The 12387-nt window shown below is 39.4% G+C and overlaps 1 protein-coding gene across 4 annotated transcripts in view; it reads left to right on the top strand.

Annotated features, from left to right (window-relative positions):
- Positions 1–12097, top strand: part of LOC111967574 (pituitary homeobox 2) — a 43772-nt gene extending 31675 nt beyond the window's left edge. For 2 of the 4 annotated variants that reach the window (XM_070444792.1, XM_023992698.2), the window contains exons 2-4: positions 4005–4073; positions 9433–9635; positions 10897–12097. In XM_070444792.1, coding sequence (XP_070300893.1) covers positions 4028–4073; positions 9433–9635; positions 10897–11460 — 813 coding nt within the window. In that variant the 5' untranslated portion in view covers positions 4005–4027 and the 3' untranslated portion in view covers positions 11461–12097. Of the gene's footprint in view, positions 1–1213; positions 1650–4004; positions 4074–8011; positions 8621–9432; positions 9636–10896 lie in introns of those variants that run through there. The other 2 variants (XM_023992697.2, XM_023992696.2) reach the window with 2 other exon arrangements.
- Positions 12098–12387: the final 290 nt, after the last annotated feature.

The raw sequence follows: 12387 nt of genomic DNA on the forward strand, positions 1-12387 counted from the left end.
ATATCTTTACAATATACCATTAGACATGCACGTCGAATGCATACTTTACCCACAAGGCCTATAGGCCTACATTTTAGGAAAGTGTTTCAAATGTTATGGGTAATGGTATTCTGCGCGCATTACTAAATTAAAGGGACAATGTGGGAAAAGCATAGATATAAGGCCGTTGTCGTGTGCATGTTTTGCTTTAATGCCTCGTTGCAGCGAAATTCCCATGTGGTTGTGTGCATTAATTACTTGTTTAATGGGAGTATGACTAAAAATGTAAAAGAAGGATTAGGCACATGAAATGTAGCCTACGTCCGGTCCGCTTGGCTCACTTAAGATGCGAATAGAAAATCAGTCTGGATCTTACGGATCTATAAAGAGCATTTGCATCCCAGCCAGCTGCTCGCTTCTCCAAAGAATCCAAAATAAGTATATCCCCCCCAAAAAAAGTGTCAATTCAAACGTAGGCCTAATATTACTCCCGTTACTCCAAGAGTTTACATCAGAAATTGTAACGCAAAACGTATTCACTTTGAACTGCCAAATAGTTTGTCAATGTTTTAAATTGACATTGAAGACATCACAATGTAATGTGAACACTGACACTGTAAATCTGATTCAAATGGCAGTTATTTTTTTTATCATGATATGAACATTCACAATCCTCTTATTTGCACCTGTCAACTAAATTCTACTTTTATAATTTATTGTGTTGTGATGCTGGTTAGTAAATSTAATCAATTCATGAATATATAGCGTTTGAGAGTGGTTTCTGGTAAATTTCAACATGTATTAGGCTCTCTTCCAGCAAATGTCCTGTAGCCTATGTAGGCTGAAAAGAAAAGATTMACTTTGAAATAACATAGTGCACAAAATAAACACAGGCTTCAAATGCACTAATCTTACCGACAGATAGAAATAGTTATTATTTTGAACGGAAATTTTAGAGTAAAAAATATATAGATCTATTTGCTTATGCAAGCATATATAGACTGTGAATTCATTCCATATTCTAGTATCTTAATTAATGTAGGCCTAAAAACAAGAACATACAAATGGTAGGCTATGTGTTATGAATGACGTTTTACTCAATTCTATTACAATTAGTTTATTCGAGTTTTTATTTCGTTGTTGTTGTAAATTGAGCGTTTCTAAGTTTACACTGTCTTTAACTACACATGCACGTAGACGCAGACAAACACACCCACCGAGGCACACACACTCACGCAGACACACACCCACGCGCTCTGTCAAAGCTCGAGAGAGAGAAAAAATGCGCCACTCTTAGGGTGTCTGTCTGGAGAAAAAAGTTGTTGAGGCTGAAGACGATCCAAGGAGAGAATGGCCTATTGAAATGACAGCGCCTGCTTCGCAATTTCTAAAAGCACTGTAGCTAGATGGTTGTATGCGCTTATATAATACACAATCATACGTGGCATCGCGTTTTGATCAGATAAGCGGGAAAGATAAGATATCTATGTAGCGCTGAGACTTTTTYCTTCGGGAGGCGGACAGCAACTTTAATATTTTGGACCTGGAAGTTCGATGTCTCAGGTTCTTATCTGAAGGGTGATAAGCAGAACCATCGGTGTGGAATTTACCTCTTAAACAGACAAGAATAAAACAAGAAAGGGCGTAAAGCGCTGGTGTCTTCGACTACGGTAAGTGCGAAGGCCACTCTTTGCGGAGAGTTAATGCAAGTGAAGGAATTCGTTCCACCTCGGGTTAGCCTTTTTGGCGTAATCTGTGAAAGTCTGATGTGAATTTCATCAGCACCGCAGTAAGATAAAGGGACATGATAAGTGAGTTCGTGGCAGGTTTCACCTTGTAAGTCCGCTTGATGATAATGATGTAACGTTAGCACTGAATGGAACATGGAATGGATTGGACTTCATGGTCTCGCGCCTCAAATTAATGCAGAAATATATGGTTATTCATTTTCATAATACAGACAGGCTGTTGAATTCGTAGTGTTGAAGTGAATGGTGCAACCTTAAGAAATAAAGAATCTATTAATAAAGATTATTGTTGACTATCATTCAACAATTTGTTGTGGTCTACTGGACTGATTATATATCAATTGCGTTGCGGATATTGCTATGATTGAACTCTAAATCTCAAACTGGATCAGATTTAAATCAAAATATTATGGGCTATTTATATTATCTTTCCATGTCTATTACAGTAGGCTAATAGTCCTAAAAATGATTTTTTTACTTCCTTTTTTTCTATTGCATGTATATTTTACACCAGTAAAAGGCACGTTAATAATGACATACCTAAATACGGATCATTTAGGCTCACAACTATGCTAACAACGAATATAGACTAAATGTAATAATAGCATTAAAATAATTAGACACTCATGGTATCACAATACACCACTTTAAATGGACCTATKTATTATTATTATTATTATTATTATGTTTTCCTTGATGGTGGTAGTGTTAGTCTATGGTCGTAGTAGTAGGCCTAATAGAGGCAGGAGCAGTGGGCCTAGTAGTAGTAAAGTGGTTGTCCTAACGAGAGACTTACATAGTCATTTAAATTATTTGTAAACGTGGAGCTCAAATGTGCACTAACTATGCATGCAAGTTCAATTGGAATTAGTAGAATATCAACTTCGACAACCAGGTAAATAGACCTCCTAATCGTGTATTATTAGGCTATTTGAATTATTACTCGGTTATTACTTTGTAATTTATTTGGAAGTAAAATGTATCGAATGAATATTATCAATAAATTCTAAAATGTCTCACATACAGGTCTATGAGCTACAAGGCTATTGCTACTTTTTTAGGGCAATGTCATTTTATTCAGGCAAAATAATTCATAGGAAATTCCAAATTCAAACGAATCTTATATATTTTTTCGAAATGTACATTTCTCAAATTTGTGTCACTTAGTGGACACTCTTATCCAGAGCAACTTACAGGAGCAATTAGCTTAGGTTAAGTGCCTTGCTCAAGGGCACATCGACTTTTTCACCTAGACCTTTCGGTTACTGGCCAAAGGCTCTTACCTGCTAGGCCACCTGCCGCATATTTCTATGTGAGACTTTTTGGAAATTGCTATTCCCTGTCAATGCCATTTCCAAACCCAATGTAATGGATCAGAGCGAGGGGGAGCCCCCTGAAATATTGAATGAAAGCTCATTACTGCCGCTGATTAGATGACATGAGGGATTTGCAGTAACCTTACAACCTGACACCCCATCTTTAATTTTACTTCGAAATACACAAGAACCTGCTCCACTCAAACCAGGGTTCTCCAGGTACACACCATGTAAAACTTAACCTCCAATGTATAACCCCTTTGAATAAAATCACAGATGTAGACTATATAGCAGGTGAGGCGAGTAGGAGTTCTGTGTGGCGCTGGCTGGTCCAAAGTGAAAGAGAATGAATGGGGAAAACGGTTAACAGCATGATTGCATGCAAATTTCCCATCTTAAATTATCATAAGCAAACAGTCGGAAGCCTGGCCTAATAAAATCCCATCTGTGTTACTTCATATCGAGTTAGTATAGAGCTGCGATAATGAATTTTTTAATATCCCACCGACAGACATCTCAATCAGACACTAATCCCGTGATTTTACTGCGGAATCACTCAACTTCCAGTGCCCCAAACTGCTGCATGCCGCCGGAACAATTTACACGAACCCCGTCACAGAGCACCCTGTGAACCGTTGCATTGCTTTTCTGTAGAAACGGCATTTAAAGAGTGTTATAGGGTTCAAAACCAATGATCAGTAGGCCTATTCAAATGTTCGACATTTGGCAAAGCTTGAGGAAAATAGCGGAGTGCTTATAGGCCTTATCAAGAATGATACAGGTCTGACAATTGTGTGACAATTGAAACATACAGGTGTGACAATTGTGTTTTGACCCTATACTGCAATGTCTTGACTGTACATGAAGAAAAATGTCGTGATTTTGAGCACACAGGGTTGTGTGTATTCGATGCAACCGTTTCAGCATTATCATACTAAATCCAGTCCCTTTTCTTTTCCAGAAGCGGTTCCCCTAATTGCGATAATGGACTCCCACTGCCGCAAGCTTGCGTCAACTTGTGTACAAATAGGTGAGCATATATGTGTAACTACTGTGTCACAACACTTGAATGTGAAATTCTTCAAATTTCGCCCACTGCAGAAAACAGATGCTGGGACTATAGCAGCACCATTTCATGTTTTGGTTCCTTTGCATATCAGAAAATAAGATGCATTTTCGTTCCTAAAATATTATAGATCTGTCTAGGCCAGCTTTTCCCAAACTCGGTCCTCGGGACCCCAAAGGCAGCGCGTTCTGTTTTTTTGCACTAGCACTACACAGCGGATTCAAATAATCAACTAATCTCAAGGACCGAGTTTGGGAAACGCTCGTCTAGGCCTATATAGGTGTATCAGCCCAGTTCTTTTGAGGAAAAGTGGTTTTATACGGTCTTAGATTGCCACCTGGTGGCTGGGTGTTGATGTGCAGTAGTGCGCCACTGGGAAAGAGAGTAGGGAAAGACCTAAGCATATATTCTATCTTCATACACCCAGCTTTCGTTAAACTGCCAGGGGTTACAGATAACACGCGACAATATATATGGACTACTTTTTTGTTGTTGTCATGTTGTCCTCTTCATTTGAAGTAGGGCCTACCAAGTAGTCCAATATCCCACCTTTGGCCTATGAATAAAAGGCAGTTTAATTATATTTCCTCTAATATAAGGCACTCTTATTTTCTAAGGGACGACCATTAAAAAGTATCATCGTGTAATTTGTATTGCACTCGTGTGGATATCAATGCATCTTGCATCAAGTTGTGGCTCATATCAGTCATGTCAAAATATGATGAAGCATTTTAATCCATACACAGAAATATTCACAGAAAAACATTCACATAGGCTACATTGCACATAACGAAAAATGCAGTGTATTTCGTCTGGGCCAAGTCTGTAAGGTTGGAGTGGATTTCATTTATTGTGTAATTAGGGAATAACATCAAACGAATCTTGTTGAAGTGCTAAACGAATTACCAGTTTGGCAACTCAACTCTTAATTTAGCTCATTTTATTTTCATTCATGATATATTGGATCTAATCAAGTGGCAAAGCGGGCATCAGCCCGTGGGGCTACTTTTCTCCATAGCAGCAACTTGAGCAAGGACGGCGTTGTGATCCCTCATTGATTAACAATAATAAGATAAATAGAAACACATAATTATATGAGGTAATGCAAAGACGAGCGTGAAGAGTGAAGAGTGAAGAGACACTCGAGCCACCTGATTATTGGCGATCCCTTTTCAACTGTTTTACAACGGCCTTAATATATTCAGGTCTTGTCAGATTGACTCCAGGGAAAACTAAATGTATAATGAAAGCTTATTCGTGAGGAGGAATATACTAATGGAGGAATTTGATGTCCCCTTAATCCTATGTAAAAAGCCTTGTCGTCTCCCTTATATTGACTGAATTGCTAATTAATGGCCCTCTATGGCGTATCGCGCGCGATAATCCACAGAAGAGAGATAAAGCATTCTGAAGGTAAAAATGAAGAGGAAACCGATAATCCACTGCAAATCTAGTATTACTTTCAGCAAAATAATTGAGCAATCAAAATTTCTTGGCTTGCAGAGCCTACAGAAAAATGCAATTTAAATGTTTTAATTTTTATAGTAGTATATTGTTATTATTATTATTATTAGTAGTAGTAGTAGTAGTAGTAGTAGTAATAGTAGTAGTAGAAGTAGTAGTAGTAGTAGTAGTATAGTAGTAGTAGTGGTGGTAGTACTATCATTAAAACCTGGTTGAATAAACGTTGTTTCTACGTAATTTCAATGAAATTTCAATGAAATTACGTTGAACCAACGCGGAATAGATGTTGACTTCTGTGCCCAATGGGAATTTTTACAGTTAAGTTGTTCACAAAATCCTTGCTAAAACGCAGAATGCAGGTTATTGCTTAATAAGGCCCGAGACTACGTCATATTCAAAACAATGGGCTTACCACTTGTAGATCACAACGTATAAGACCCAAACGAATTGCATTGCACCAAATGACCTGTGATAGACCCAACCTCTGACCGAATCATATGAGGGGGATTTAAACAAATAAAATCCACCTGATATAGGGCCCACGAAAAGACAGGCGTGAGAATATTCACCTAAACTGAATAAATAAATGATGTAAAGGAAGACATGCAGGCTACATTCACATCTTCATTCAAGGACTGCATATATTATTGTACAGCTGTGTACAGTGGGGTGGCTAAACACACAGCGCAAGGTTATTTTTATAACTCTATAGGGAGGATGGAGGCATAACCATACCCGTGGTTTTGACAGCTCTCTCTCCCTCGCTCCATGGTCCGCGCGCGGCTCTCCCACAAGAGTGCAAATGAGGTGTATATCAAGGGCTTTCACGGGATTAGCCCAATAATGTATTAGCAGCGCCCATATCCTGATATCCAGGAGATTGTGAAGAAAATATGCGTGATGTCTAAATATTCTGCGGTTTACATCCAGATTAAATACAAAGTATGCATGAAACAATTAGAAAGCATTTGTGTAGTTATGAAGAAAGTTATTTTGTATTATTAGTATTGATATTAACAATGCATTCAACGGACTATAATACATTTAATCTATTATATGATATGTGGAGACTGACAATCAAATAATTTTCTATCATGTTACATATTCAGTTCATTTCTATTCCATGGACATTTGAATGCTGTTTGCATTTACAGTATTAACGCACATGCCTAAGGGGAAGAATACTAGTCCCATGTCAACTACTGTCAAAAGTCTGCATAGAGAATAACCCCCATGCATACGGCCATTTATCTGCAATGGGAAATCAGCTCGAAGTCATTAAAAGTCCTTATTCCAAATTGTTAGGCAAATGAGAATCTTATTAGATTAAAAAGCACTACAAGTCGACTTCCTGAGAACAGCTGAAAGGTCTAAGCGCACAGGATACCCTGCTAAGCACCGAGATAAAATGAGTAATTTCGAGCAAATCGAATGACCTAAACCAGTGTTTCCCAAACTCGGTCCTGGGGACCCGAATCGGTGCAGTTTTGTTTGCCCTAGCACTACACAGCTGATTCAAACAACCAAAGCTTAATGATGAGTTGATTATTTGAATCAGCTGTGTAGTTTAAGGGCAAGAAACATAACGTGCACCCYTTGGGGTCCCCAGGACCGACTTTTGGAAACACTGCCCTACTAAACCAAGGCCCTTGCATTTTTGCCCAATTGTTTGGTGACTAATAAGGTTAAATGTGTGACTAGATTGTGTCACTTGACTTCTGATGTGATTGATTTGGCTGGTCATCATTTATCTGTTATGCTCGAAATGGCCAACAACTTGAAAAATGCCAACATCCGTTCTGTGAACTATCGGCACTGGGGTCAGCGCGTCCTGGGTTCCCCATCATATAAATATAGCGTTGCTCTTTTGCGCATTGCTCGGAGACGACTGTTTATGGAAGGTCAGTTCATCAGGTGATCTCTATTGCATGGTTTCTGCAATGGGGAGAACATAAGATTAGCAAGAACACAGTAAATAGGCTAGCCAATTTTGACCAAATAAATGCATCATGAGCCCCTGTTGGTATGACTTGAATGTTAGATGCAATTTCCCTAGTTGGGTATGTTTTCCATTAAAATCCTTATGTAAATGTCTGAGAGTAGAATGCACACGACGTGAGTGACGTGCGTTTCAATACTGGTGTTTTATAACGGTGTACTATAGACTTCTCATTGAAAGAAAGAAGACTGTATGTGTTTTTATCTTGGGGGTCTGCAAAATGGGCATTCGGTGCATCGTCGGTACACTACACTATGCGTCCCGTCTCTCTTTACATGGTTTTATTTGGAAGAAAAATAAGCTATGTACCCCGCATGAACACATTGGCAGACATATTTTATTTCCCCGTGCGCGGGTTGGCTGGGCAAACCTTCATGTCTACATTGACGGCCTGTCAGAAAATGGGAGTGCTCTCGGTGACGTCAAAGGCATAGGAGAGAGGCACAGTGGTCCAGCCAGGGCGCAGCGAACAGCTGAAATGAAGAGCGAGCGGCGTAGTGTGTGTATGCCTCTGGATCTAATATCACCTACCTGTCCTTGTCACTCTGATTCTCCGCGCAGCAAGCAGTATCAGCCCGATTTATCTATTTGCCCCTACTTCAATCAAAACGCTGTTTTTTTTTTCTGCGACGCGAATTATGCTGGGTTTCTCTAAATAGATTTTAAGCAGTTTAAACAAAGGTCTTTTTTTTTGTTTTACTTTAATTTGCGAGGGAGAAGCGTTGCTATAAATCTTGACACCATTGATTCCCACGTTCTGCTATCCGTCGGACGTCTCTCTTTTTTTGCTTGCACTGAGAGAACTTAATCTGCCTCTGACAGTGAGTCGAGCGCTTTCCTATCCATATGAACTCTATGAAGGATCCATTGAATTTAGACCATCACCACCACCACCACCACCACCACCAAACCGGGACTAAACTCTCTTCCACGCACCACAAGGCACTAGCAATGGCCTCTAGTCTGCAGCCGTTGCAGCGGTCTGTGGACTCCAAACACCGGTTAGAGGTACACACAGTATCGGACACCTCCAGTCCAGAGTCCGTAGGTAAGAATCATCCCGTGGTGCATACTGTCAGCACATGACTTTGAGAGGAGGGGATGGCCGTTTTTCTGTTAATAAGAAACAAAAGATGGCTCCCTACAGCCCCTCTCAACAAAGGCAGTTTGAGACCGAGGAAGATATTATTTTACGAATGCAAATAGTCATTGGACATATCAGACTGACAGAGGGTCACTTTGTTTGACTATGCAGATATTCGGATTGTGATTGTGCCAGTAATTGGTTTATTTGTGTTATAAGTGTCACCGAACTTGACGCTCTCATTACTTACATAACCTTTGACTCTGGTGAAGTTCTATTTTTGTTGTGATCATGTTTAACGTCTTTACGCATACCTTTATACGTGTAATACTTTTAAAATGTGAAATGTAAGCCTTTATTCGATGAAAGACAAAACAGATCAACGTTTTAAATGACCATTTGTACAGTATTACCATTGGCACATTGTGCAAATAAAACAAAACAATCAATGTCATACTGACATTGTTTTGGAGTCACGTTTAATATTACCTTCTTGTCATGTATCTGCATCAACACTCCAAAATAAGGAATCGTAACATTATTAGTAGTATTAGCATGAGAGTAACTGTTGGTTAAGGGCTTGTAAGTAAACATTTCACGGTAAGGTCTACACTTGTAGTATTCGGCGCATGTGACAAATAAAGTTTGATTTGATTTTTGATTCAAAGGATTTAAAATGGGTTCAGGTTTTACGAGGTTCATATCAACCGAAGGTACTTCACGCCTGTGACTGACCCGATCACAATGAATGATGCATTTGTTTACTCTCTCCACAGAGAAAGACTCAAAGGGCCAGAGCAAAAATGACGACTCTTCAGATGACCCTTCTAAAAAGAAGCGACAGAGGCGACAGAGGACTCACTTCACAAGCCAGCAGCTACAGGAACTGGAGGCCACGTTCCAGCGGAATCGCTATCCGGACATGTCTACAAGAGAGGAGATAGCCGTGTGGACCAACCTCACAGAGGCCCGCGTCAGGGTAAGGCCCTTGGGAATAAACAAACACTATTTATGTGCATAAGTTCGGGTGATTTGCGCCACTCACATTGAGTAGGGGCAAGGACGTGAATTATTACACAAGCATAACGTTCATTGCGCGCGGCCAGAACATGTTTTCTTAGGACATAATAGGTTGCCTAAAAGAAAATACTCAGACTGGTTATTCTTTACAATTATATGACTCAATTAACAAGTCACAAAACACCAAACATTAGATGGCTACGCCTATAATTTATTGTTATTTAGAAAAACTAAAATGACAGGCCATGCACTTTACACAGATATGTTTTACTGTAAAATAGTACGATTTACTGTCAATATAAATTAAGTGGATACAATGGAAATGGTTGAAATATAACAATTTCACACATTTACTATATTTACGAATAATATCACAGTATTGTCAGATATCTAACATTGCCGATAACAAGATAAGTAAGGTTGTTTATTAGTTGTTCTAGAAAACAAATAATAACTACAGGCTAAACTGTTAGCGGTTAGGACATTAGCCCCAGACAGATACCAATCGTGTTACTACGTTCATGTGAAAGAGGTGCAAAAGCTTGTATTTTGTGTTTGTCACTCTCGTGATGTATAAATAAGGTCACTAACGTGTTTTGTCTTTGCCTATGGAGGAATAGGCTTACACACCTTCAGAAACCACATTAAGATGGTCCAATGACAGTTAGGAACGCTGGATGTGTTGTTGGGATTATATTGGAATCGACCCAGATTTCTTTGCATGAGAGAAAGGGACTCAATTGCGCCCTGTTGCAATCCAACACAGGATTGTATCACAAGGAGCGTTGCGCTTTGAGATAAATTACTTTACAATAGTTGTTTTGATAACGTCAATTAACTAAAAGTTTGAGAACAACTCTATATATTTAAAGCATATCCTGTGTTAACACTTTTGGCTGTGGGTATATTTTTGCAAACTGATAAGGTCAAGATTTGTCATTTGTGAGAAATTAATTGAATTGATTTACAGTTCTATGTCTGATTTTTATTTATTAAGACGCATCTAAAGGCCACACATATGAAGTAAAAAAAATACGACATTTGGTTAATTGCTGACCAATTAGGCTACCCATCAATTATTCTGAATTGCACCGGATAGCCAACAAGTCGTACTTACGTTGGCTATAAAATATAATATACATGTGGCCGACATGTTGCGTTAATAGCCTAAAGGCCTACATAATTATCAAATTCTGAACTCCTCTTTTTGTTTGTTGTAGGTTTGGTTCAAGAACCGGCGAGCAAAATGGAGGAAAAGGGAAAGGAATCAACAAGCTGAGCTATGCAAGAACGGCTTCGGTCCTCAGTTCAATGGACTTATGCAGCCCTACGATGATATGTACCCCAGCTACACGTATAACAACTGGGCCGCCAAAGGGCTAACGTCGGCCTCCCTGTCTACCAAAAGCTTCCCTTTTTTCAATTCCATGAATGTCAACCCTTTGTCATCGCAGACGATGTTCTCCCCGCCGAACTCCATTTCTTCAATGAGCATGACCTCTAGCATGGTGCCGTCCGCGGTCACTGGCGTGCCCGGTTCAAGCCTTAACAGCCTCAATAACTTGAACAACCTCAGCAACCCCTCTCTTAATTCGGGAGTTCCCACGCCAACCTGCCCGTACGCCCCGCCGACCCCCCCTTATGTGTACAGGGACACTTGCAACTCCAGTCTGGCTAGCCTGAGACTGAAAGCCAAGCAGCACTCGAGTTTTGGATACACCAGTGTTCAGAATCCGGCCTCAAATCTGAGCGCTTGCCAGTACGCCGTGGATAGACCAGTCTAATACCTGAGAATACATAAACCCCAGTCACAGGAACGATAGACTACCTTTTTTCTTTTTCAAAAGGGCACTAGAAGACTAAACCACTGAAATGAGCTAAACCCTGCGATGGAGCTTTAAACTTAAACGGAAGTTATTAGGCATTTTTTGCTAATGAGTATTTTGTTCTTCACCCGCGAGTGCAGAATTTAGGATAGACCTACTTTATTTTCGAAGCGTGTTTATTTGAAAGTTTCGAATTTTGGACGTTAATTGACTGAAAGGTTGTATATATATATCTAAATATCATTTCCAGTTTATTGAGGCGAATGCTCTTGCTCTCTTCTCAAGGTTCAATTTAACAAAGCATGTGGAAAACCCTAAAGGAATAATGTTTTGCTTGCAAACAAGGGAATGTACATACTAAACGCACCAGTTGTGTGTTTCTAACATATAAATTTATTAATAAATGTCTGTGTGAATATCGATTTAGAGTAGMAATCCTGGGTATAAAAAGACGCATCAAAGGTTCCTGCAAAATGACATTGGTTTTGCTCTGTGTACACTATTTGGTATGGAATTTTGTTTCGTTTTTTTCAACATCAAAAAAATAAACTAATGTGTTTTATTTAATGGAAGTAAATACATTGTTCAAAACTTTTGTTGACGATTTTTGTGCCGATCCAAGTATTCGTGTGAGTTTTGTCGAGTCTATGTGTCTGTTGGGGTTCGATTATACGAGCCTACTAACCCGACTAATCTATAGCGAAAACAATGGCCCTCTCCAATACACATATGAGTCAAGATGCCCCGTCAGATTAACTGCTGAATACATGTCTGCCTCTTAGCCAAGGCCCCCGAGTGATCACTGATGCTTGAAATAACACTGGAATCAACAAACAGGAATTGGAACGAACAACAAAGGCACGAGCTCATTAACTTCTGACGKAT

Source organism: Salvelinus sp. IW2-2015, linkage group LG8, assembly GCF_002910315.2.
Source record: "Salvelinus sp. IW2-2015 linkage group LG8, ASM291031v2, whole genome shotgun sequence".
In the NCBI taxonomy this organism is placed as follows: domain Eukaryota; kingdom Metazoa; phylum Chordata; class Actinopteri; order Salmoniformes; family Salmonidae; genus Salvelinus; species Salvelinus sp. IW2-2015.